At 38.0% G+C, this 27,822-nt stretch overlaps 1 protein-coding gene across 2 annotated transcripts; it reads left to right on the top strand.

The window, feature by feature from the left end:
- Window positions 1–626: 626 nt before the first annotated feature.
- ano5b (anoctamin 5b) lies at window positions 627–27,260 on the top strand. 2 transcript variants are annotated; one of them, XM_062989510.1, is made up of 21 exons: window positions 627–716; window positions 8,372–8,416; window positions 10,243–10,304; window positions 12,059–12,166; window positions 13,401–13,469; window positions 13,605–13,889; window positions 14,203–14,322; window positions 14,414–14,523; window positions 15,373–15,507; window positions 16,443–16,548; window positions 17,363–17,423; window positions 18,356–18,507; window positions 18,864–18,938; window positions 19,038–19,266; window positions 19,894–20,072; window positions 20,843–20,940; window positions 21,258–21,388; window positions 21,912–22,117; window positions 22,498–22,700; window positions 23,279–23,384; window positions 24,126–27,260. In XM_062989510.1, exons 1-21 carry the CDS (start codon window positions 641–643, stop codon window positions 24,354–24,356), a joined length of 2,787 nt encoding a protein of 928 aa, XP_062845580.1. In that variant the 5' UTR covers window positions 627–640; the 3' UTR covers window positions 24,357–27,260. The 2 variants fall into 2 exon arrangements, with proteins under 2 accessions (XP_062845580.1, XP_062845579.1); XM_062989509.1 differs by lacking the exon at window positions 8,372–8,416.
- The last annotated feature ends 562 nt before the right edge of the window (window positions 27,261–27,822 follow it).

The raw sequence follows: 27,822 nt of genomic DNA, 5'->3' as shown, positions 1-27,822 counted from the left end.
TAACAGTTTGCTTTGGTGCTATTCCTGTTTCAGCATGACTGTGCACCAGTCCAGAAAGAAGGGTTAATAAGTCACAGAGCCATAACCTCATTCATTTCATTTCATTTCATTTTATGTTTTTTTTTCCACCGCTTTATCCTGGTCCGGGTCACGGCGAGTCCGGTTTTCCCTGGACACACCCCGTACAAGGACGCGGTGGTATGCTTTGTTTTTACTTATTAATAAATGCACATGAGTAGTAACATGAGTTTTTCTTTTTTTTTTTTTTTTTTACAATTTTGGCAGTGCAAACACATAAATTCCAGATATTTTAGTCCGGAATGAGTAGGTAATGAACGTTTTCTAAGCCACTCCTATTGAAGGGATGCGATCGGCTGAATTCCAAATGGTTTGTTTATAGAGAACGAGGGCACTAGGTAACTCGAATTGTACATATAATCTAGTGCACGAATGTAGGGTGAAAGAAGTTATTTGACATACAGCCTGCGTCTTGTGCGATGCTTTTGGAATTGACTGTATGAACTGATACGGATAGTATGGGGATTCTTTGTCGGATAGTGGACTATGTCTAAACGGACTTTATCGGTTTATCGGACTAAAAACGGACTTATTTAAGGTGGCCGAGTGATTTTTGGTGAACATGAACAGGATATCGGGTAAAGCGAAAGATGCCACTCTGTTGGAGATGACAAACACCGCCGACGCTCATACAGAAGGTAATAAAATCCGTTCACAACAAATGAAGAAGGATTTTAACTAGAATAGTGAAACTAAAACGATGGCGGATTTGTTTGTGGTAGAACTGAGGTTAAATTACTTCTATAAAAGGTATTAGAGGCTGTTAGTAATACTGGAGGAGTCAGCTTGTTGTTTAACAATGTCTTAATGAGTTAAAAAAAACCTCAAATAACTGGACATGTAGTTTATTTTTAGCTTATTAAACTGCCCTGTTGTCATGTTAGATTAACTCATTAACGGGTTCTAAGAGACAGACTGCTACTTTTTCGGGTTGTATCCCAAATTGCCCGTTTTGACACCCTGTGCCCTACATAAAACTTATTTTGTACTCAGTTTAGTGCATTGATACACAAACTATTTATTTTCAAAGCACCACTGTAAATATTTTTGTTTTTCACAGCACCCATGACATAATAATAATAATAAGTAAACAGTAATCATACTAACTATAATAATGACATACATTTTAATGCCTAATAAATATTAATAAAAAATAAATACTGTTGTTATAAGTTATCAATTAAAACACGCACACACACACACACACACACACACACACACACACACACACACACACACACTGCATCACTGATGGACTAACATTACAGCACCCTAGGGTGCCATTGTACCCACTTTGTATGGATATCACAAATCCACTACCCCTATATGAAGTGTTTTGTCTTCAACCTCAAACATTCCTTTTAAATAGTGAGTTTTAAATATTTTATCCACTAGCATATCTAACAGATTCATAATATCATGCAGTCTAGCACGTTGGCTCAATGGGTAGCACTGTTGCCTCACAACAAGAACGTCCTGGTTTCGATCCCCAGGTGGGCCGGTCCGGTTCCTTTCTGCGTGGAGTTTGCATGTTCTCCCCCTGTGTGGGTTTCCTCCGGTAGCTCCGGTTTCCTCCCACAGTCCAAAGACGTGAAGTCAGGTTAATTGTCCATGACTGTGTTTGACATTAAACTTTTGAACTGATGAATCTTGTCTAATGAGTAACTATCTGTCCTGTCATGACTGTAATTAAAAGTGTGTAAAACATAACATTAAAATCCTAAATAAATACATAAATAAAAACACAGTTAGCAAATTCTGCATCACTGATGGACTAACATTACATCACTCTAGGGTGCCACTGTACCCACTTTAGATTGATACCACAAATTCACTACCCTTATGTAAAGTATTTTGGCTTCAACCTTAGACATTCCCTTTAAATAATGAGTTTTGGATATTTTATCCATTAGCATTTCTAACAGATTCACAATGTAATGCAATCTCTCAATGCAAACGTTCTGTAATATTGCCATTTGTGGCTTGTGAAACATACACATGCAGGCCGCTCCCAACCACTTGTGGTCTATTAATCCTGTACATGCATGTGCGCAGCCGGTGAAACCGTTGTTTTTACTCTGCTGTGTCCTATTGAGATTCACCTGATTTAAGGCACATTTTGGATGAGTATAAGTATATAGTACAAATACTGGGACAGTGTTAAAATATTAACACATATAATATTATTAATATAGGATGAAAACATAAAAATATTGGGACAGTGGTAGCCTATTGGGTAGAGCTTTAAGCTATCAATTGAAAGGTTGAGAGTTTGAATCCCAGCTTTTTCATGCAGCTACTGTTGGGCCCTTGAGCAAGGCCCTTAACCCTCTCGGCTCCAGGGGCACCATACAGTGGCTGACCATGCGCTCCGACCCCAACTTCTAAACAAGGTGGGATATGTGAAAAAAGAATTTCATTGTACTGTACACCTGTGTAAGTATATATGACAAATAAAGGCATTCTATTCTATTCTATTGTATTCTATTCGATTCTATTCAAACATGGGTGACAGTGGCCTCTAGTCATTTGATCTCGTTCTACACTTTACTTTGTCATTATGTTTTAATTCCAACTTAGTTGTGTCTTCTTATTTTTAAAGTTTAAAGAGGAGGAGATGCAGCTTGTCAATTAATATTTGTTTTTTTATTAAACTTAATGTAATTTGTACAAACATGAGTGATAAATCCAGAACAGAACAAAGTGATGTACAGTAAACGGTCAGATTAACACTGCCAATCTCTAAACACACCATCACTTTACATTAACAACCAGATGCAAGTGTCTTGCAGGGTTCCAAGTTACTTACAGCAGTAAAGATGATCATGCAGCCAAGGTTTCCACACTGAGTAATATGACCATTCTGAAACTGCAAGTTCAGTAATCTGACTTCCTATTTCTCCTCTCCTGGGCATTGTGCAAGAAATTGTCCTTTCAAACCTGAAAATAATCCCAACCTCAAACCTTTTCGACTGTCTCTTTAAGAAATTTAGTCCACAGCCTCACCACGATGTCACTTCCATACTAACCAAACATGGAGTTTGGCAGCTTCCTTATCAAATCATTCCTCACACACTGCTGTGAGTCATGGTCTTTTCCTACTGCAGGCAGACAGATGCCATTTTGGAGAGCCTTGACCCTTTAACCCTTTCAACAAGATCATATAAACACGGGACGCTCCACACACTACACAATCACAGGCACAGCAGAGCACCTGTTGGTTTAGAAGTATGGACTGTACAACCAAAGGCTGAGGACTTCTGGTGTTCAACCCAGCCAACACTAACCAACACTAACAGTATTTTCACTCTTTTAAAATTTGATTTTCAAATGAGATCAATCTGAAAACATTGTGTAGATGAAATTTAAATCTGTATGTTAGGCTCAAATCACGGTGAATATTTAGAAACCACTTTTAAATAAGCCCTGAAAAAGAGTAATTCCTAAGAGACTAGTTTGTAGTGCCAGCTATATTGGTTACATAATGCATGTCTGTGTAGAAGCCTGACCAGCCGATAGCACTGCTGCGATTTGCACCCCGGATCTCTAGCCTAAAATAGTGCCCTTAATTACAATGTGTGCACTATACACTATAGTGCACACTGGGATGCTGGGCTGTGATGCTGTAATTGTGATTGCAGGTGTTAAATGCTCCAGGGAACTGAAGTGTCTAATAATGAACACTAGTGAAGTGCACAGAGCTGAAATGAATCAGCAGCTGAGATGTTAGATGTTGTTGTTCTAGGACCCTGTGACAGGTTGATTAGTATTTGTTAAGCAGTTTGTTTGTGTGTGCCCGTCGGTGTATGTGAGGGCGGGTGGAGGTTTGGGGGGGGGGGGGGGGGGGGGGGGTGTATTGAGAACAGATTGAAACCTGTTTGGCATCCTTCACAAATGTGATAAGAGCTTACAGCCAAAATTAGTTGCTCAGCTGTGCTAACTGCCAGTGTAATAGCATGTAATAAAAAAATACATTTAATTTTCATCAATCGCCCCCCCATGCTTTTTAATGTTCAGTTTTAATTGTAACAGTCTAATGTAAAACAATCTTTCTACTAACAGATCTTTTCTACTAACAGATGAGGCTGAGCTGATATTTTATAAGTGAACGCTATACTAACATTAATTATTCAACAATTTCAAGCAATAAATATCTATAAAAGTTGAGTGCCAGAAGCAAAGCATTCAGCTGCTCTTAACAGTTTAATGAGTTCAGATTCGGTGTATAAATCAGTCAGTCAGTTCAGTCAGTATTGCTCACACACAACTTGTTTGTGAAATCTTTAATGTGGTCCAATAAAGAATGCTTTAAAATCTTTATGATCAGAAAAACAACTAACAATCAGAATGTAAACGTGCATGTGCAGCTGACTAGCTTTCATATCAAGAATTTTTTAGATGGATTTAGTATCACTATCTGTATCATTACTGGAGGATCAGGTATCGGTAATAAAAGGGGAAAAATAGAATCGATTAATTGCTAGTAGTTACTGTTATCATAAACTGTCATGTCATCTACTGGTATCATCTGACAACGTCCTCAACCCTGCAGACGCTCAACCTGAGATCCTTTTAAATCCGTGTTCTGAAGAGGCTGCTGTTGCATCCTTCCTCTTGTTAGCACATCCTGAACAGGTCGTTAACACAGCTCGGATTAGATCTGTAATATGCTGACAGGTTGGGGAAATGACGTAATTTACCACTGTTCCACCTGAGCTCTCGCAATTCTACTTGTTCAAGTTAATATTTTAATACCGTGTGAAAAACAAGGGTGCACTAATATTTGATGCTTTGTAGCCCAGCCCGGGCGTGGCTCCTTACCATTACTCCACACAAGCTCACATAAGATAATATTAAATACAATAATTCATTGCGGAGCCTGTAGGATGTACGAGCGGTATATTCACAGGCACACAGCTGGTGTCAAGTCTGTGGACCAAAGCTCGAACCTTATTATTACTGCAAAAGGGAGAAATAGAATCAGAGTTACTATGGCAACTAGGCTGGAAAAACATAAAATTGTAAAACTGAGCAATCTGCAACGTGAGAGAAAACCGAAACACTGTTCAAGTTGTTCTGTGTATGAGCAGTCTAGAACAGTTTGGTAATAATGCTTTTATCCACTATACTGTCTAGGTCGTTGAGGGTTAAGGGCCTTGCTCAAGAGCCCAACAGTGACAACCTAACAGTGATGGGGCTTGAACCAGCCTTGATTACTAGTCCAGTACCTTAACCACTACACTACGAACTACACTACTACTGCCCCATTTATATACATTCTAATTTTTTTATTCATGAGGTCCAGTCACAGCAATGCTAACAGGTAAAATGAATCAATTATATAAAAGAAAATAATATGCTTCTAACTTTGCAGGAACAGTTTAGGGAAGGCCCTTTCCAGTTCCAGCAGGACTGTGTCCCTGTGCACAAAGCAAGTTCTATAATGACATAAAAAAGAGCTCAGTTTAAAGCAACCCCAGTGGCCTGCACAAAACCCTGCCTTCAGCCCCACTGAACAGCTCTTGTATGTTAATTGATGCTTTCTTGACCAACATCAGTGCCCAGCCATACAAATGCTGTTATCTTTTGACAGAATGGGCACGAATTCCCACAGACATGCTTTAAAGTCTTGTGAGAAGCCTTCTCAGACAAGTGGCTGTTAATATAGCTGAAAAGATCACATAGAGGTCACTTTATTATATTATATTTATTATAAAATCAGTCAGGTGTCTGTGGTTTTCGCCATGTAGTGTAAGTTGCCCACAATATTTAAGCACAGTTGCTGTAAACTGCAATATTAAATGAGTGATGAGCTTATTGTTATCATGAGTGTTTTTCCTTTTGTGCTGAAATATTTATTTAATATTTAAATTAAATACTGTGCTTGCAAAAACACATTTATTCATATTGAAACCTCCCTAACCGTAATGTATGAAGTGTCCGATTCCCTGTGATGTACTGGTGTTTGGTCCCTGGTGTGTATCTGCTTTGTCCCAGTGTTTCCTGGATGAACTGTGTTCCTGCTGCAGTGCACCGGGAATGAATGAAAGCTGTGTTTGAATACACGTTACTGTAATGGCCGTGACTCAGATTGTTTATTACTGTAGCCCTTTGTACCAACTGTGGAGAAGGCTCATTAAAAGCCACGTGGGCCGAGCAAAGCTGCTGTGGTCGTATGCTTAAAAAGTGAGCATTATTGTTCGTAGTATCTGTATCTGGAGTGTTGTAAAGCTCGTTTGACTGTCGACAGTGATACACGTTTCTCAGCAGCTTCTACTTCATAGCTGACCATGAGATCTTTCTCACTGGCCTGAATCAATTGTTCTCTGTGTACTTTGTACAGTTCATATAGAGCTTTCAAAACTTTTCCTTTGTAATGCTTGTGGCTCAGTCTAATGAGTGCTAATGAGTAATGAGGATCGTTCATTTAACAGAGCATTTCTGAGTTCAGGCACTGATGTTGGACAGAAAGCCTTGTTTCCTTATCCTTCTTAAAGGTTTGATAAGGGTTGAGTTCACGGCCCAGTGCAGGCAACTGGCGATTCAAGCTAATTCAAGTCTCTTAAGCAAATTCATTGAACTTGATGGTCTTTATGGTCCTCGCTATATGCACATGGAAAAAGTAATGTTAGAAGAAAAAATAACAGTAAAAACAATTATACTTTTTTAATGATTGATATGATGCATCTGTTAGCAGTGGGTGTGATGAACACATGAACGTAATAATTAGGAGGTGTGTACGCATGCTTTTGGTCATGATTTATATTATGCTTTAAATGCTTAATTAACCACTTTCTTGGCGTTTTCTGTATGTACAAGTACAAGTCCTACTTGATTAGCCAGCATGGAATGGAGCAGCTGTAAATTGTGCTGACCCACTTCTGCTGGGATCCAGGGTTCGAATTTACATGCACACATGATTGGCCATGTCTGAGTGGGGCTGTGATGGATTTGCGTTCTGTACAGGGTGTATTACTGCATTGCACCCGATGACTTCGGGGTGGTGGGGCTTAAACCGTCACCCTTATGATCACTAGTCCAGTACCTTAATCACTAAGCTACCACTACCCTGTCATGTAATACATTAGAAGAAAGTGAAAAATTCTCAAACACATCAGATAGATTTTATCTGGACTTTTATGCATTATTGTGCAATCATGTGAAGCCTTGTTCTCGCTACATGGGCAAAAAAAAATTTGCATGTACGTTGTGTGTGTGGGTTGGGGGGTTGTCTGGGCCTGTCTGTTTTTTTTCATTTGAATTTGTTTGTGAAATAAATAGGTGAGGGTGAAGGAGCCGCAAAGTTTCTTTTTAAGAAGATAAGATGTTAACTGAACACTTAAAGTCTCAGTGAAAGTACTATTGTGTAATAATTTCCAGTCTGGTTTAAGGTTCAAGCTACTACTGGTTTGTACTTGTAAAAGTGAGTGCATGTTCCCAGCAGACATCTCATCATATCACAACTGTGTCACTATTAAAACAGACACTAACAGTAACTAAATAAATGACTCTGACTAAGCAGAACTGCAGTTTCCTGATGACATGCAAACCCACACACACGTGCTTCCTTACTTCAGACTCGCTCCAACACAGGAACGCTCCTTATCAAACCCTCACTGGGGGTGCCTGATACAGATGGGAAGACAGCACAGAGGCCTAAACCAATTCATGGTCCAGACAGACTCACACCTAGGCCTTGCTTATAAGAGCATATTTACACCACAGTCATGTTTAAAATGTCGATCTTAAAAATGGAGAAAATGGAAATGGTGAAAATTGAGTTGCTAAGTGTGCATTGTATGTTGATTTGTACAAGTAAACTGCATAGCATGTAACATCTTAGGTATAATCATGTAAACAGATACCAACGCCGTGTTTCAGTTCTGGCCCATTCTCAACAGAAAGGCACACTTTGAGAACACTGAAGGTCATAAATGTGAAAACACTGCATACAATTCATGAGAAAAGCAGAAGCTTGTTTTCAAATCCATTTTAAACTCTCCACAAGATTCACATACAAATGTTCTCAAATGTATGGGTCTTACATCTTGATATTTAGAACCAGATCTAGAACCAGTGAATTTAATTCTATAGAATAAAAGCCACCAATTTAAGAATTCAGGATGATTTTATATTACAATGCTTGTACAACTTCATGATAACCCAACGGTGTTTGCCTCATATTAACAACACTGGAAATGAGATGGGTGCTTGGCTGGTTTATATATTTCTATAGTAATAATAATTATAATATTTTTCATTTTGTCCCTTTTTCTTGATTCCTCTGGTTAAGATGGTTTTGCAGTGTTGACAGGTTACAGGAAGACGCTTCTATCAGGTATGGACAGTGTCTTCACGTGATGTCCGTCTGTCCATCCATCACTCCGCTGTGCTGTGTACTCTTGTGCCTAAAGATCAGACTGTGCTTTAATAGGTTGTTGCTCTAACCATGGTGTGTTACACTGATCCTTCCCTTGTTGTTTTGTTTATTTACTTGGTCTGGTTTAACATTCCTGAACTCGTTTTCAGCCCCAGTATTTGTATTTATGTTGTTCGTTTGAATCTTTTTTTCACGTACTTAATTTACTTTTAATGTCTTGTTTTAATTCAAATGTATTTAGTCATATCATAATGAAAAATTAATATGAAAAACTGTCACTCAGTTTTACGCCGAAACAACACTTAGTTTATAGAGCCAGGATTCGAATTGCCAGCAGTGCTATTAGCCGGTCTGGTGTCTACATCCAGACATGATTGTCCGTGTCTCAGGGGTAGCATGGCCGAGGCCCTGTGAGGGATTGGCGTCCTGTATGGGGTGTTACACCATTGTGCCCAGTGATTTTGGGCAAACCAGACCCATTGTGACCCAGACTGGGATAAAGTGATGGTAAAACATGAAAACATAATGAAACAATAATAATAACAATCTGCTACACTATGCTCTCTGTGATTCTCTAAATTGTTTGGCTAGCCAAATAGACTGTTGCCCCACTGAACACCCCTTACCATTTTTGTTTGAACCTATTAGAGAGGTAAATAGGTTACCACTCATTGGTCTTCTGCAGTTGGATTTAGCTCTGTGCTCAGAGAGGCTTTGGTGTCCTTGCTGTCTGTGTGAACGCCAGCTGGGCCAGCACACTGCAGCTGTGGCATTTTTTACCATGCCATAGAGAACAAGCACTCTCAAGTTTCACTGTGGCACTTCCCTCTTTCACTCCCACACCACTTGCTGCAGACTGGCAGTCAGGGCCCACTCAGTGTGTGGAATTATTCCACTGATTAAATCCTCACTGAACTGTTTGTGTGAAACAGTGAGTGTTTTCTCACTTCACATTTCCCGGAGTCTGCAGGTTCACAGTGTAGTGTGTTTGGAACAATCTTCATCTAGTATTGCAGACTGTGTGTTGTGCTAATGTGTGTGTATGCTTTACATACATCTACACTGCCTGACCAAAAGTATGAGGAGTATTTTAGTCACAAATGTTGGTAACAGGTACATACAGTCAGTCAAACATTAACTTCAACGCTGTACTTTTTACACCAACAAAATTACAATCCAAACTGTTTATCTATTTTTGACCCAGCAGATTTTTCCATATATATTTTTAGAAAACCTGCAATTAAGCTGTAAAAAAAGGTTAAGGCATTTCAGTAATGTGGTCACAGGTTTACTTCACGATAGAAAATATATCCTAAATGAATAAGCTATTTCCTTTCCTAAATTCGATGCAATTTTGCATTGAGAAATGCTGGACTATTTGCTCAATAATAATAATGTAATAATAATAACATTTTATTTATAAGTGCCTTTCAGGAAACCCAAGGACACTTTACAAATACACAAATAAGACAACTAAGACGTGCTCCTTCTACACCGAATCATGACAGCGTTACCTGTTATAGATGTTTTGTAACACCTCGCAGTGTTCCTGGTCTTAATCTGAACCTTTGGAGTGTGTTACAGACAATAAATGATTAATTAATGTCCACAGAAGTCAGTAAGGTTGATGATTGACTGTGTAGTTTTTATTTAATCATGTGTTAAAGACAGTATAGGGTTATTCACCGTTTCTGTTCTTATACATAACATGTAACTTTTTGGATATTTACTTTGTACATCTTGAGATGCCAAATTTGACATGATATTGTTTGTTTCCTCTACAGACAGTAACGGAAGTCTGCTTTCTGCCTCCGACAGAGATTCACAACTGCCGGGCCATCAGGAGGTAAGCACACCCTAATTTAAACTGTCCCTTCAGTGCAGTGAAAGGAAGGTAAAAATCTGGTATCTGGTGGTGTCAGCATGGATTTTTTATGGTCTCCTCTGTACTTGCCAACATTACCTGCCCTGCAGTAAGTGTACTGTTGAACTGCTCCAGCTTCCTATGACTAATGGCGTGTGTGGTTTCATTTGTAAATTTGTGGTGGATGCAGATATGATTTCATCTTCAGCTGAACCACACCTTAGGCTGCTCTTAAAGGAACCGAGTCTTCGTATTATTTCGCACTCACTGGCTGATTACTGTAAGGCTAATTTTAGAAACCAGTACAGAAGAAACACACGGACTGGCAGATCTGTGGACAGACCTACTGATACAAATGTGTTTTTTGTAGATTTATAATTTTTTAAAATAACAATATTAATAACTAAATTAATATGGAATTATTTAGTAACCGGAAATCATGAAATAAATAGAAATGCTGAATCACCACACTGGATAGGCGTGCTTTATCCTGGTCAGGGTTGTGGTGGGTACAATTTCCAGGGAATCACTGAGCACAGTGCAGTATCACACCATGTACAGAACACCAACCCATCTCGGTAGAGAGGTGGTAAAATATAGGTGGGATAATCCACTAGTGCACCAGTGCAAGTTAAAATTTCAGCTCTGCTACCAATCAGCTAACCACACCCCCCACCACAAAATTGACTATTAAAGTTTGGGAAAAGACCAAAGTAAACTATTAAATGACCCTTTGCTCCACTGACCCACCATGAACCTAACCATTGTTTTAAAGACATTGATTATAGGAAGAAAGTGCTAGCTTTTATTAATAGTATTAGAATGTTTAGCCTTTGTTATTAGCATTAATTTAAAAGTTATTGTTTTACAGCAAAATTAAAAGTCATACTGGCAAAAATATTTGTATGTATAACCGAGCTGTGTGTTCTAAAACTGCTGCTTGTTGTTTTAAGAAGATAAGTGAAGCAGACTTGATAGTCCCAGTTATCATCACATGACAGTTGTTCTCTGTTCCTGCAAAAGGCCTCAAAACGTTCACACTGCAATTTTCATAGTTCAGCTGCATCTGATTGGCCAGACCATGAGTGGCACGTGTGGTTTCTGCATTGTACAATCAAGAAGCAATATCAAGAGGCTGGGGTTATTTTTATCTACAGCCAGTTTCAACCAAAGTCTGGAACGTCTTGCTTAAAAGCAAAAAGCTTGTATTTTTACAGATGATGTTACTGTAGGCTTTGCACTTTGCACTGAGGTTAGCTTTCAGTGTGAGTCATGCTAACATAGCATGCCCTCGATCCACACTGTTCAGCATCCTAGCTAAGTCTGTTTACAAGTGATATGTCAGTTCAAATCGAGATATGTGTGACGTGGAAGTCATGTGTATGCATTTGTTGTGTAACAAAGAAAAAGATAATGTGTGTGTGTGTGTGTATGGACTATAGTATTGTGACACCCCCTCTGTTGAACTACTGAATTCATGTGATTCAGCCACAACAATTCTTAACAGATGTAATTAAACACAGAAAATTATATGCTTCCTAAAGTTAAAGGAAGGTTATTTCCTGTCCTGACCGCAGCCCCACTGAACAGCTTTGGAATGAACTGGAACATGAACTGAGGCTTTCTTGACAAGCAGCCATAGGTCACTAGTGTCCAGCCATAGGTCACTCTATTTTAATAGCATTTGTTTCGGTATGTTGTGTTCCTGTGTAACTGGATGTCCTTTCTCTTTGTAGACTAAGAAACTGAAGAAGAGTAAGGACTCCGTATATTTCAGAGATGACGTGCGTCGCATCGATTTTGTCCTGTCCTACATGGACGACAAAGAGGGAGACAAGAAAACGGTATTATCATTATTCATACTAATTTAAATATAGTAGATTAATGTGCACACTCATTTAAACAGACTTGCTGATACCGTAAGTATGTTTTTATTTCCATACAGTCAGCATGTAATTTCTCTGTGATGAAATCCTAAATTACTCAACAGTTCCCTTGCTTTTAGTGTGTGTGTGTGTCCATGTCCTAAAGTAAAAATTGAGTAGACTGTGACACAGTTCCAATGCTTACAAAATTGCCAGCAGCCGTGGCATTATTAATAGCAGCATGTTGTGATTTTGCCCTCTGAAAATGATCCAAGAACAAAAGTGATTTACAAAGGCCTCTGGGTAAGCCAGTTTCTGGTCACTCTTGTCTCCTGAATTCCTAAGTGGATTTCACATTCTAAGCAGTAACTAAGCATCGCTTATTATAAATGTAATTTGTCTTCCTGTAATTGTTCCGGTTCTCTGATGGTTTGGGTAAATGTGTCCCCGGTTGCATGTACCATGCACACAAGCCATTAGTGGCAGAAGACGGTCTGCTACTCTGCAGTTAATCTCATCGTTACACTCTTTGTGGTTGTTTTTGTTGCATATCCTGCAAACAGACGTCATTTTCGAAACCCACTTCCCTGCAACATGAAAGCTGAAAGTTTAGTTCTCGACAAGTTCAGGCGGCATACCTCACTAAAAAATATGTAGGTCGTTTTACCACCCCCCTAGCAAGATCTTAGGTATGTCATGTGTGTCCTTTCACTTTCATATTGAATGGCCAAAAGTATGTGGACACTTTTCCTTATGAAAAGTATATTTTATTTATGAATTTAGGTGCTTCAGCTCATTGCTAACAGGTGTATAAAGTGAATTATTCTATGATCATATGCCAACTTTAGTAGCATTAGGGTCATTTTAACAGCATTGTGACAGCAGCCAGGACAAAGTTCATAGATTTATTTGTTAACTTGGCAGCCGTGTTATTGCTTGTTATTGGACTATTTGTTTGGACTGTCTCTCTCTGTGTGTGTGTGTGTGTGTGCGCGTGTGTGCGCGTGCGCGTGTGTGCATGTGTGTGCGTGTGTGTGTGCGCGTGTGTGTGTGTGCGTGTGTGTGTGTGTGTGTGCAATATTTTGAGTTGTGCTTCATCACACGTTTAGATTCAGGTGGCATTCAGGTCAGACACAGCCATCCACAACATACATGCCTGATACCTGTAAGGGTGTAACATTAACCCATTATCTCCTTGGGTCCTTGTTTGTAGGACAGAAGAAGAGAGTTTGAAGCCAATCTTGAGAAGGCAGGTCTGGAGCTGGAGACAGAGGATAAATCGGTGAGCTTCTGAACTGAGGTGCACAGATGCCACCGAGAGATCAGCAAGATTTGTCAGAATTACTGAGTGATGCTAAGGTCATTATAGGGTCATGTTTGCTAGTCACAAGACTTACAAAACAATATCTTTTTGTAGGAGTCAGACGACAGTAAGACATACTTCCTGAAGATCCACGCACCATGGGAAGTCCTGGCCACTTATGCTGAGGTGCTGAAGATTAAGGTGCCGTTCAAGGCGGCAGACATCCCGAAATCACGAGAGATCCCACTGGGTTGGGTCTTGCGACCATTTTGCCTGCCCAAGCACATCATGAAGCCTGAGCCTGATTACTATACTGCACCCTTCAACAAAAACAAAGTGGATTTCTTTCATATCGAGAACAGGGAGACTTTCTTTCCACCTTCTACTCGCAACAGAATCGTAAGTTATTAGGGACACTTTACCAAGTGACAAGAATGTGTGTGTGTGTGTGTAAGCGGGGACATTTGGGTAGAGGCACTGGAAAAGCTGCAAAATTATGGATGTATAATGCTTCTGTCAGCGGCATAGTTTGTAGACATCGGTCTGTGCTGGCCATGTTTTGTATTAATTGTTTTTGATCAATGCTGAAAATGTTTCCATTGATATATGATCTATTTGTCGAGATAGTTTTCATAGCCGTGGTTAGTGCCACCAAAAGTCACTTGGTTTGCCGCTGTGTAACTGGTCATTTTGTTCTGCGCTGATCTTTTAGGTGTACTACATTCTTACTCGTTGTCCATACTACAAGCAGGATCATATAGACAAGGAGAAGACAGGAATTAAAAGACTCCTGAACAACGGAACCTACACCTCTGCCTACCCCCTCCACGATGTAAGACTAGCGTTTATATAAAGTTGTAATCATGTGATCTGTTTAATACAAATCAGCGCTGCATTGGTGAAAATTTCCTGTCCCTCTTCAGTGCCGCTATTGGAAGAAAACAAGCGATGGCCAGTGTGAGAGGTTTTGCCTCTATAATTACTGGGCTAGCTTCAGCAGCTTTTATAAAGAGCAACCGCTTAATCTGATCAGGTATGAACATCTGTAATCACTTTAGACACAAATACAGTGAAATCAAAGTATTCAACCACATTTTTGCACCCTTTAATGTGTTGTGAATTTTATTTTGAATGGATATAATTGCCAATTACATATAACAACAAATCAAAACACTGAAATCTCTTGTTCACAAAGGGATTCAGACTCTATATTCAGTGTTACATAAAACCCCCTTTTGGCAGCAATTACAGCTGCAAAATCTTTTTGCATACGTCGCTAAAATTTTTTGCTTACCTGGATTTGGGCAGTTTATCCTGTCCTACCCTTTATCCTATTCTATTCAGTTTATCCTAATGGGCTTTGGCTGGGCCACTTCCATGCTTTGTGGTGTTAAATTGTTGCATTAAATTGTCTCCCAAATATGTGTGCTCTTCACAGATGATTACATATTTTACTGCATTCATCCGTCCCTCAAAATCTTAATAAACAAACAAAACTTTTTGTCACTGTTTCCAAATAGCAATAAAATGATGCCCTACAGCAATGCAAAATAAATGTAATAATGAGTTTGTGAATACCAGGATGAAAGCAAATGTCTTCCTCTGCCTCACAAAGCACTAAACATTTAATCATTAAACATTTATAAAATATTTGAACTCCATCGCTGTAGGGTTTTCTAATTAAATAATTAATTAACATAAATATTTAAGGATTGAATGTCATTTTGTTAAACCCCAAAACTGAAAGACATGCACAATTATGCAATAACATGAATAGAAAAATGTCATTTGAAATGAGCCGTCAATACAGGTTAGTGCATGACCTTTTTACCTGCAGCAAATTAACTGTAGTCAAGTTCTATTTCCTGTTCTGCTTCAACAGGAAATACTATGGTGAGAAGATCAGTATCTACTTTGCTTGGCTGGGTTTCTACACAGAGATGCTCTTCTTTGCTGCTGTTATGGGTGTCATCTGCTTTGTCTATGGTCTGTCCAGCTATGATTATAACATTACAAGGTTTGCAAAATTCTGTTGATTTTGTACAGAAAGAAAACTCTTTACTACATAGCTAGAAGTATGTTTACACCCATTTAACTATTGAATATTTGCATAAAATCAAGTATACATTCATAGTAAAATTTGGCCATTCAGCGTACGTGTAACATGACCGACAAGTTAGTTTGTCCAGTTACAACCCTGTTAGCGCTTTAACTGTAACTGCTGATATTAACCACTGGGATCTAGTGCACCTACATTATGTTGTGTGCAGTTGCTTGACCATGGAACCCTGAAGATTACTGGCGTAACATACACCACTGTTAGTCTGTAATAATGACAACACACCTGAGTGAATCATGCTTCAATATTTGGGAAAACTTGATCATTTTGGATTTGGTAGATACCGGGAGAATCTTTATTTTGCTTTTTATTTTTGCTTTATTAAGCTTTATTTTGGTCAGGGTCGCATTGGGAGAATACGATTTGCCAATTTAGTCAATTTAATGGTCTGGTCTCAAGGCCATTCATTATGTTTGAGATAAACTGGAGCATTGTAAAGCAGGTCTTAAAGCCTTATATTAGTGCCAGTGTCAATAAGTGAATCTGCAGTTCGCCGTCACTGTTTTTCATTTAAAAAGTCTTTAATCAGTTATTAATCCCTGATGTTAAAATCTCCATTAACTACCCAAGTGTGTGCTATGTTTTCTTTTGTCTATCTACTGCGTTTATAGAGGATTTAGAGTATCAATTGTCTATGCGCTTTGTGTTGTTTTGTGTACTGTACTGTGTTATATGTTGCCCCGTGGTCCTGGAGGAACACTTCATCTCACTGTGTACTAGTATATGTATATGTCACTCTTTTTCCTTGACTTAAATGTGTATTTTTGTAGTAAACATGATAGATGAAGCTGAAAACCTAACTGAACTTAATTTCTATATTAACAATTATTCAGTCAAGAGATCTGTGACCCCGAAATTGGCGGAAAGATAGTCATGTGTCCTCTTTGTGATAAGAAGTGCTCCTACTGGAAACTTAACTCAACCTGTCTATCATCCTGGGTGAGTTGACTCATTTGGTCATCATTGCTTTGCTCTGTGTTTAACCACGTTTTTGGTTTATTGGAAATCGATGAAGTGTATTGTGTGCATTTACATGTCAGATACTTCCTTTTTGAATTTGCATTTACAAATGTAGGCAAATGTGACAAATACTTGCAATATTTACAGGACTCTCACAGCTCTCAGCACTAAGTAGATCAGCTAGAAATGCTTGTTATAGTTAAAGTGCAGCCGAGTCAGGGATCATCCAGAGTGGCAGTGCCTAAATAATAAAAATGTTCATCAAGCAATAAAGGAGCAGCTTACATCGTAAAGGTCTTTCTAACGTTAGGTAATGTTTTACGTTGCCATGCAGCAGCTTCATAGTGCATAATAGCATCCTTAATGGTATCCTCATTCATGCCTTATAGTTTTCCTGTTTAACTCAAAATCTAAGCGAGCTCGTCTGATTTGGAATTCATCTGACTGAAGGGTGCAGATTTTAGCATCACCACTGTTGGGTTACATGCACTGTGGTGATCTTACTGGGCAGAAACCTAACCTCCAATAAAATTGTTTAATCATCAACATCTTTAGTCCCAAAATGAAACAAAGATCACATTTCAGCTGCTGATTTTGGGAACCCCCTGCAAAATCAAGTCTTTTAGTTCTCAGCAATCACAACAAAAGCCTGTGTGATGTCTGGATCTCTGGGGGAAGTTTGGGTCATGTCATCTGCCTCACATGGCTGATATTGTTGTTGTGCATCTTATTCACTGACCTCTTGCAAGTTGCTGTACTTAAAACATTTACACATCTCTCCTTCTTTCTCCAGCAAGCTCATCTGTTTGACAACGAGGGGACGGTGTTCTTTGCCATCTTTATGGGAATTTGGGGTACGCTTGTGTTCTTGTATGTTCAGTCACTGCCACTTGCTGGTGCAAGAGTGAATAACAGACTAAGCTAATAACTTCTGGCCCCTAGGGGAGTTTATTTGATTTATAAGATGAATATAATTTATTACCCTGCCCTTCTAGTGCAGCTGAAACAAATGAATGATTGTTTAATTTGAAACTGTCACCGGCACAGTGGTGCTTTTTTTAAAGAATCCCTGCTGAAATGTTAATGACCGGGCCGGGAGCTTTGTTTCTCTAAGAAGAAAACCAAATACTTTGTTTTGGACTGAAGCCATTCATCAATTGTAAACTACAAAATAACATTTTCTTAGATGTACCCCATGGCATGTGTAGAAAAAGTGTATATAGATGAATATTTCAATCATGTATAAATAATTTAATGTGCTTCAGATCTCTCTCTCATTATAATTATTACCTAAATTACTTCTACCAAGAGTAGTTATGCATGCTTTTTACACTCTTGTAATGACACCAGCAGTAACTACACATATTCATATTTTTTTTATGTGGATTTGTGCAGAAGTTTAGACACCCTGGTCAAATTCCATGTTAACACATTGTTTACATGCAACAATGTTTTTAGATACACAGTTCCTAGAAATTGCTGAATTTATCTTGCTAGAAAAAGGGTAATATATGGGCTGTGTAAAAATGTCACTTTAACATTATTTGGTGGTGTTTTGAAAAGAGAATGTTAATAAATAGACGTTCATATGTCATAAAATATTTTAATCCACTTTTTTTTATTTTCCGTCCAATTTAGTTACTTAAACTCTATTAATAATTGATATCGGATTACAACATTGTTTCTACTCTCCCTACATACATCATGTTAAGTGTTTTGATGAGTATCTCTGTTCTAATTTACCCAGTTGCTCTCTTTTGATTAGTTGTCTCTTTCTTTTTGACAGTGACCTTGTTTCTGGAGTTGTGGAAGCGGAGACAGGCAAGACTGGAATACGAGTGGGACCTGGTGGATTTTGAAGAGGAGCAGCAGCAGCTTCAGATCAGACCGGAGTTTGAATTGAAGTGCACAAACCGCCGTCCCAACCGTGTCACACAGGTAGTGCAGACCAGTTGTTTTGGTTTTAATCAAGGGCAGCCCAGAGGTAAACTACAAAGTTTGATTAACATGGACAAATGCTAAGTCTGAGTAAGCTTGGAATTGGAAAATCATAATGATATTGATATTGATGACCCTTAGACTTTAAAGATATCATGTGTGAAAAGGTATCATGTAATTCAGAAGAACAGAAGTGGTACTTTAATACTGTTGACTGTGAGAGCTACTATGTTAATGTGACACTATATGCTAAACTCTGGGTTGAGGACACTTGCAACTTTTCTAGAAGAACCTCTCAGCTAATGATGTCCTTTTCATTGCGTATGTGAAAGTGCCTGATCTCTGATTTCGAACAGGAATTGGAGCCGTATCTGCCAGTATCCAGCAAATGCGCTCGCTTCTGTTTCTCTGCAGCTACTGTGTTGTTCTGGGTGAGTCCCTTCGCTTAACTGCATCACTGAAATCTTCTTTAATGTACAAAACCGCACCCTAAACCTTTAACTGGAGTCTCTTCTCTCTTTGTTTCTTAGACGTTTATGATTGTGGCCTGTGTCATCGGAGTGATAGCCTACAGGTTGGCAGTGTACGCAGCCTTTGCCAGCGTTGTGAATGAGAGCCTGACCAGCAAGATTCAAGTCGTGGGGTCTCTGATCACCCCACAGTTAGCCACCTCAGTCACAGCATCCTGCATCAACTTCGTTATCATCCTCATCCTCAATTTACTCTATGAGCAAGTGGCTATCTGGATCACTGATATGGGTATGGCACACGTTTAAGGGCACAGTCTGGGTAAAACAGCAGTTTTTGCACATCCTTTTAAGAAACAGGATGTTACTGGTATGAAGCCTATGGGTTTGGGTATGGCAAATGTAAAAACAGTATTAACAAAATAATTCTTTTTTTGTTTAGACAATTAACTCAAACTTATTCCAACTGAATGAGAAACGAGTAGAAGGTTATAAGCTATCAGTGCACTTAAGAAAATCATAAACACTAAAAGCTTCACTTATCATAAACCATGCTGATTACTTACACAGAACTTGCCCTGAAGTTTTATGCCCAGCATTGCCTTGGTTATATTAGCAAGCTTTGCTTTTTTATTGATATTTTATCATTTCTGTCTGTTTTTGTGACACAGATTTAACAGTAAATACTGTCTTTAAGAATAATATAGGGCAGCAGTAGTGTCAAAAAAGAGGGGAAATAGTAACTAGAAAATTAAAATGAATTGTTCCTGCAATGCTGGTTTAAAAAACACATTTGTTTGCAACAGTAAAGATTTACTTGCTAAATCAGGACCATTAAAGTCAACCGTCTTTATGTGTAAGTTACAATGTTCTGATTTTAGCATTGAACGAAGTCTTTTGTCCTTGTGCTCATTCACAGAAATCCCTAAGACCCATTTGGAGTACGAGAACAAGCTGACACTGAAGATGTTCATGTTTCAGTTCGTGAATTACTACTCCTCCTGCTTCTATGTAGCTTTCTTTAAAGGCAAGTTTGTAGGTTACCCAGGCAACTACACCTACATGTTTGGGAAATGGACTAAACTGAGGAACGAGGAGGTGAGATGATTTATTGCCAGAGGAATTTTTAACACAGAGACAGAAACTAATAAACATAACAAGACCAGGCTTAATAAACATAAAGCAACACTTCTAGTGAAGTCTACCTTTAAAAATAACACATTCTCCACTGAGAGCATGTGTAAATGTTGCATTTGTCTGCACATTATATGGTAAATTTAACTCTTAAGTATAAAAAATATGAATGTTCTATAATGATAGGTCATGCCACAGTTTCCCTAATATGTTAAGTTTAATCAGTACCATTAAGTGTGCATAGAGATGTTCTCTTTATTGGTTTATTTTCTTGAGAAAGTCAACAAAATATAGAATGTGACATGGGCTGTCCATGCATTTGCATAAGACTGAATTTAAATGTATAATTTGCAGCCATCACATAATACCAGGTTCATTTGCCAGCTTATATTTAACCTAGTTAGAAATTACCTGTATTTAAGTCATCACATTCTCAACATTGTGATTAAAAGGTGCAAAACTTTTGAAATATATTTACAATTATGCTAATTAGAAGACACAACTGTTCTGCTGTCTGTCACACAACAAAAGTGCTATGTTGTAAATAGTGTGCAACTTCACTAAATAATAAGTAAATTAGTACACTATCAACTTATTTATGGCACTAGTGTAAATTCTATTAACAATATAAATGTAATTCTGATTTTAAAAGAATGAAATAATATAGTAAATGTATAGGAAGAAAAAAATCTATACAAATGCTTGTGTTTAATTTAAACCTGTGGTCCTTTTAGTGTGCACCAGGAGGCTGTTTGATAGAGCTCACCACTCAGCTAGTAATTGTTATGACTGGGAAGCAACTGGTGGGAAATATCCAAGAGGCGCTACTACCGTAAGTGTCCCATACACTTATTAAGAATATAATGCTATATTCATGATTTAATATTTATCATCATCAGTACGCAATATGTGCACTTTTATACCGTTTATGTACAGTTTTGGAATTTTAAGAATTTCTCCATAACAAACTGTAGGAAAACAACCAACTCAACTAGAAAACAGCTGGTGGAACCAAATAATATACACTCTCTGCCACATATTCCTGTTAAGATGAGAGGTGGCCCCTATATGCAAAGCCAAGATCTCTTTCTCTGTATTGTACATATAAGAAACATAGGAAATCTAATTGTGTGTGTTTTGTGACGGTAGGTTACTAAAGAACTGGTGGGTCAGAAGGAAAGGTCGAAGCCACCCGGAGTTTCAATACAGCCGCTGGGAGCAGGACCATGACTTACAAAGCTTCGGCCAGTTTGGTCTCTTCTATGAGTACCTGGAGATGGGTACGAGTTGTCTCGTATTTCTTTCATATGTGTCATATTCTCAGGTGTAATGAATCATACATATGGTTTGGCTAATATTATAGCCAAGTGATCATATTATTATATCAGTTTATCTCCTGTATTAAACTTTTAATGGTTTAAGAATCATCAGCCAAAAATGGCAGGAACCATACAAATAGAAAATCTAACCTAACCCTAGGTATAGAACAGGTTTATTTCCCTTTAAATTTAATTGTTTTTCCACAGTAAATCAGCTCAAACTGTTCTTCACAGCATCCTAAAATATTCCTCACACCTTGACACCTCTTCCTCTAAGCCATGGTAGACATACAGTCACAGGTCTTCTAAGACACATCTGTACAACTCGTATTGGGATTCGTTATTCTGCACAGTTTGACTACACCAACACTCTTGTCTTTATTTAATGCTTTTTCAGGCACTAATGACTTATTGTTAAGACTGTTGAAAGTGTCACATTTTGGGTATTTTTCATTTCTGTAAAACATTTTTTGATTTTCAACAGTAATCCAGTTTGGCTTCATCACGTTGTTTGTGGCCTCGTTTCCTCTGGCTCCGCTCCTCGCTCTCTTTAATAACATCCTGGAGGTTCGGGTGGACGCTTGGAAGTTCACCACACAGTTCCGCAGACCTGTGGCAGCCAAGGCGCGGAATATTGGAGCCTGGCAGGAGATCCTGAACGTAGTGGCTGTCTTATCCGTCGTCACAAATGTAAGTAGCAGAGATCAAGGTAGCATTTTAGTCGTAGTAGCAAATTTAGTGCATTTTGGCTGGATTAGGGTTGGGACAAGCCCGTTAACATGTAGATACATCTAGTCAAAAGGATAAAATAGATTTTAGTTGTCATAATTTTGCATTATATTATTTTATACCTGTTAGTAATAAATGCATTAATAAGTGGTCTTAACTCTTGACATATTACTATTTTACACAACTTTATCTTGGAAGTTTGTCCATAGAAATGAATTCTACCTATAAAACCATGCTGTTTGTCTGTGATTGTTTTATTGTAATTGTTTAAAACCATATTATCCAAGCTGACCTAATGTTTAGGTCTGGTTGTAATTTTTACTCATGTTATGTCATCCAAGGCCTTTATCATGGCATTTACCTCTGATATGATACCTCGTCTGGCCTACCTGTATGCCTACCACCCTGGTGATGAGGCCACTATGAAAGGCTACATAAACAACAGCCTTTCTATGTATAGTATCTCCGAAATGCTCCCAGACAACATACCAGAGGATAAGGAGAACCCCTCCTGGTTTAACAAAACACTCATCACAACATGCAGGTGAGTGTGTGGGCTGTGTGTAATAGTACTGTACTATTATTATTATTTAAAGTATTTAGCGTGGTGAAAGATGGTAACAACGATGTGTGATTGACATCAAAAGTGTCAAAAGCGTTTTCACTTTTGTCACTTTTTTACTATTTTATTTCTGCATTTTCTACCATTTTCTCCCAAGTTAGTGTTCTGATGCTGGGGACCCTGATCATGTCTAAGCAGGGTATATTTGCCTGTCACATGCTCCCTCCGACGTGTGTGCTGTCCACCGACCACTTCTTATTTGCCCATTCTTTGGTGGATTCATGCATCGATAACCCCATCCCATTTTTGTCTGGTGTTTTCTCGCCCAGCAGACTATTGGCCAATTTTGTCTGCTGTAGGCACTGCCCAGCCGCCCGGTAGCAGAGCTTAGATTTAAACTCTGGGAGCTCAGAATTCCAGCGCTGGTGTGCTAGTGCCACCTGGGTGCCCTAAGCGATATCACTTCTACTTAAATATTAATTAAGTAAACATTTTTATGATGCGTATTGTAGCTGTTGTGCCCACCACTATCCTAACATTATAATTTTGATTTGTTGTAGATATCGAGATTACCGCTATCCACCAGGCCATCAGAAGGAGTATACTCACACCATGCAGTTCTGGCATATTCTTGCAGCCAAGATGGCCTTTATCATTATTATGGAGGTAAGTCGAGCATCCTCAACTGGGCCTGTGACCGTTTTCAAAATACACATTAAAATGCATTTGAGTTTATCATTATTTAAATGTCTAATTTTTTTGTTTTTTTTTCTAAACACAATGGCCTACAAATACACTATATAGATGAAAGTATACAGACACATGTATTACTTTTTGTGTTCAAGTGGTTCAGCTGGGCACATTATGAATAGTTGTATAAAATTAACTATATAAAATATATGTTATACATCCAACATTAAGGAAACAATTTACCTGTTCCATGCTACAGCATGATTCTGTCTCTGTGCACAAAGTAAAGACCTGCTTTAACAAGAACTTTGAGCCCAACCACGTTGGATTATTTGGAGCATCGACTGTGTGTCAGGCCTTCTTGTCCAATATAAATGCCTGACCTGAAAAATGCTCTTTTGACCAAATGAAGACAAATTGCCTCAGCATGTTCAGTTTCTCTGAGAAAAATGATGGAATTTTGAAGCAATTTAATTAAAACTGCTCATATTTATTGTTTAATTTCTGAGATGAAGTTATTATATTTGCTAGATGTTTTATTGGTAATTTCTTATTGTTATACATGCGTTTACTGGGTGTGACAGCATTATAATTAAGAAAAACTCACCCTTTGTGAAGTATTATGCATGTTTCATGCAAACTTATTGAACCTTTGTGTTCATCCCAAAATACAACACATTTGTATCTCTGAAATGGCTTTCATGTGACTCTGCTCAGCATGTGGTGTTTGTGGTGAAGTTCTTCGTGGCCTGGCTGATCCCCGACGTGCCGTCAGAAGTTAAGGCTCGGATAAAGCATGAGCGCTACCTGGTGCAGGAGTACCTGCACGACTATGACGTGAAAAAACTCAAGCTGATGCTGAGCCAGAGCTTCTGTACCAACACGGAGATGAGCTCCCTGCTGCACTCCAGCCGGGACAACATTGAGGTGCTGTCGGAGTGTATCTAACTGAAGAGCCTGAAGAAATGTTAATCAGAATAGCTGGAGTATTAATAACACCGGATTACTTGATTGTCCTGCATGATAATGGAAGACCTAAGCTGCATCCTGCCTTATCTGTCGTGGGATTCCTTTAACCGCACTGTGTGGCTATACTGAGATCCTGTGGACCACTGTGCATCACCCTCATCTTCAGTCCACTTGTCTTACTCTCAGCATGCAGTTCCATTGTTATTTGTGACTGGCGTTTGGACGATGAATAACTGAGTAACTCATTTCGGCATTATTTTACAGTTTGGACCAGCGGCCTGTAAAAGCAAATTGTGAATATTTAAGTAGGTTTATGTGAAATTACTTTTTATAATAACAGTTTCAGTTTTTTGGAAAACGTGATGGCTAAGTTGTGGCCTTGTACTGGTTTATTTATCTTGTTCGTTTATTGAACTGGTTCTAAACAGGAATGTAAACGGATTTCTGCCTGACTATCAACTACAGTTCAGCATTTTTTGTTTTATATGTGAGAGAGATTTGTCTTTGTCAGGACAATGAGAACATCACACTAAATATGACAATTTTAATATGTGTCCCTAGTCTGAACAGCCAGATTCGAAAAAATCTTATTTCAAATTAATCAAAACTAATATTTTTATTATACTTTTTCACACGTGGGAATTTGCTTCAATTTTGCTGTGTGGAGTTTGCATGTTCTCCCAGTATCCATGTGGGTTTCCTCTGGGTGCTTTGGTTTCATCCCACAAGTCTAAAGACATGTAATCAGGTAAACTAGAGGTGTCCAAGGTGTTTCCTGTCATTTGCCCAATGTATCAGACGCACCGTGACAGTATAAAGCACTGGTAAACAGGCAATAAATGAATAAAATTACCCCCTACAACACTCAGTGGTAGCTTAGTGGTTCATATAATGGACTGCTAATCAAAAGGTTGCTGGTTCAGGTGATACCCCTGAGCAAGGCCCTTAACCATCAATTGCTCGTCACAATGGTAAATCATCTGCTAAATGCTGTACATGTAAATGTGCAAACTGTGCAAACTAAAATAATATTCAATATCCCACATTACAATGATCTACATCAAATTCCACATTAGGGACACAGTTTTATTTTTTTATTTTATTTTTACTTTACAGTGAAAAAATCCGTCCAGACCTGCCAGTTATTATACGTTTCCTCACATTATTGTTATTCTGTATTGTACAGTATAACATGTTGCTAGTTTTCTATCCACACCATTCAAAAATAAATAATGTACCATTGATGGATCCATATTATATAAATTAAATTAGTGACTGAAGGTAGTAGACAATTTTCCTAGTTTTAATCATGCACCCTTTTTACACTTGTTTTTTTTTTGTATATGTTACATTTCAGATAGTGTTTATCTGTAGATACGTAAATCTAAATGTAAAGACCCATGCCACTTTAGAAGGTGGTCTGAGTTGTTTTAGCATATTAGACCGCTGCACCACCCTTGCGTCCTATTTAACGGCATTAAAGCTGCAAAATTAAAAGGGACCCTTATTTATTTTGGTCTGGGTTTTAGCCAGACTCGACAGTGTGACTTCATTAAAGTGAAATGTTCTTTCATATTGCACTGCACTACTGTGTGTTTAATCGCTGGCTGAAGTATGAATGGGATACTGTGTAATTATAAAATGTTTAAATTGTTTTCCAACTTGTTTCTGTGTTCTGCATTTTCTAGTAAGCCTTAAGAAGTTTTAAATGGTAGCGAGTTATCACAAACGACTTCCTGCTCTCTTCACTGAGGCACTTCAAACAATAATTTATAAAATCTCTGTAGTGCAGTATTAATTAATATTAAATCATTAAGCTAAGCTAAGGTAAGATAAGTGATTATGGCTATTATATGTCTGGTTATGCTGCTTGTTTTTTAATTTTTTTTATTGTGTAGTTTAGTGTACTTCAACTAGTTAGTGGTGAAGTGCTCTAAAACAAATCCTGTATTACTCTATCTGGTTACGTACTGCTCTACCTAATGTTTTGAAGCCATTTGGAATTTGGTCTCTAAATAAAATAAAGTATAAATAATCATAGAAATAATACAGTTACTCAGCAGAAACACCAGATAGAGATCTATTTGCATTTCTTGAGGTGGTGTGTAGTAAAACATGTTTGTTTCTATGTTCCATTTATGTGCTTAGCAATTTAAACGTTAGTCTCTGCTGTGATTTTGGGAAAGACTTTGTAAACACTATGATCTCTGTTTAGTTTGTAATACTAGTACAGGTCAAATACAGATATTCAGTCTTTTTACCTCACTCCTGTTAACTCGATGTATGTTGCTGTTATGCACAAATCTGTAATTGTTTAAGTGTTTTTTACAATCATATTCATCTGATTATTTTTGAATGTTTGAGCTTTTCTTTCTTTTGTACTGTTGCTGAATGGTTGCCTATAGATAGCTTTAAAATAGATAGCTTAAAAAGCAACTTAATCATTTTATTTCATAAACTATTAAGTACAGATATGCCTGTTACATGCTAATGTTGAATGGACTTTGTGGTAAGCTTAGTAGACATGTAAGCTTACTCTGTAGGTGAAAATGTTTACCTCAGGCAGGCTGAATGATGAGTACGATGTCTGTTTTTGATTTTGTATTTATCTCTGAAAAACTGGGACCAGAGTGTTCGCATGTACCCTGAAGCGTTGTTTATTCTTGTGATGTGCGGCTAGCTGGTAGTTCATTTTAATGGGAAATTTTCTCATTCGCCCCGTAATGTTTACCATTTTACTTTGTTCCTACTGCTTGAGTTGCATGTTTTTGTTCAAACAAATGTGTCTTTTTTTTTTTCTTTATCGTAAGAAACTTTTGATTTGCATTCCAATGGAAATCTGCAGAAATGAAGAACTTTGGAAATAAAAAGTTGATAATCAGATTCTGATTTGTCAGGTACCCTTATTTTTACCAGGTCGGTGCACTTAGGCACCTGTGTATGCAGAAATGATGTAGACACGTGGTAAGCCAATTTGTTAGCAGTCTTTGCCCCATCCACTGATTGAAAGGTACTACCAGAAGATTATTAAACAACTTTTTCATTAGGAATTAAATCTATACTGAACTATACTAAACTATATTTTCCCTCCCAAATGTGTGGCAGTTTAGGAGAAGGTAAAAGTGTGAATTGATGAGAAAATGATTATAAGCAAGTTATATTTTTTACTGTCACTTTAAATCTTTATCACAATAGTTACTAAGTCTGCTTTTGATTCTTGTTACCAAAACTGTCTTTACCGTCCTTAATATCAGACCTGAATAGATAATTATGAACACTGTGATACAATTTGTAATGTATAATGCAGTAAAAAGTATTTAGTTTTAAATCCTTAGACAAAATCTTGTTTAAGACAAAAAAGAACATTTTACAAACTCAATTTCCAATAATATATTTTGATTTGTGTATTATGTGATATGTTTCTTCTCTTAAACCTTTATTTAAT

The sequence above is a fragment of the Trichomycterus rosablanca genome, chromosome 27, assembly GCF_030014385.1.
Source record: "Trichomycterus rosablanca isolate fTriRos1 chromosome 27, fTriRos1.hap1, whole genome shotgun sequence".
NCBI classification, from domain to species: Eukaryota; Metazoa; Chordata; class Actinopteri; order Siluriformes; family Trichomycteridae; genus Trichomycterus; species Trichomycterus rosablanca.
This window is presented reverse-complemented; position numbering and strand designations above follow the sequence as displayed.

Excerpts from the sequence above, each read along its gene's own strand:
- ano5b (XM_062989510.1), top strand. The coding sequence starts at position 641 with ATGAACAGGATATCGGGTAAAGCGAAAGATGCCACTCTGTTGGAGATG. Across the intron at positions 18,939-19,037 it reads CAGCTACTGTGTTGTTCTGG|ACGTTTATGATTGTGGCCTG; the intron begins GTGAGTCCCTTC and ends TTTGTTTCTTAG. Across the intron at positions 23,385-24,125 it reads CCTTTATCATTATTATGGAG|CATGTGGTGTTTGTGGTGAA; the intron begins GTAAGTCGAGCA and ends GACTCTGCTCAG.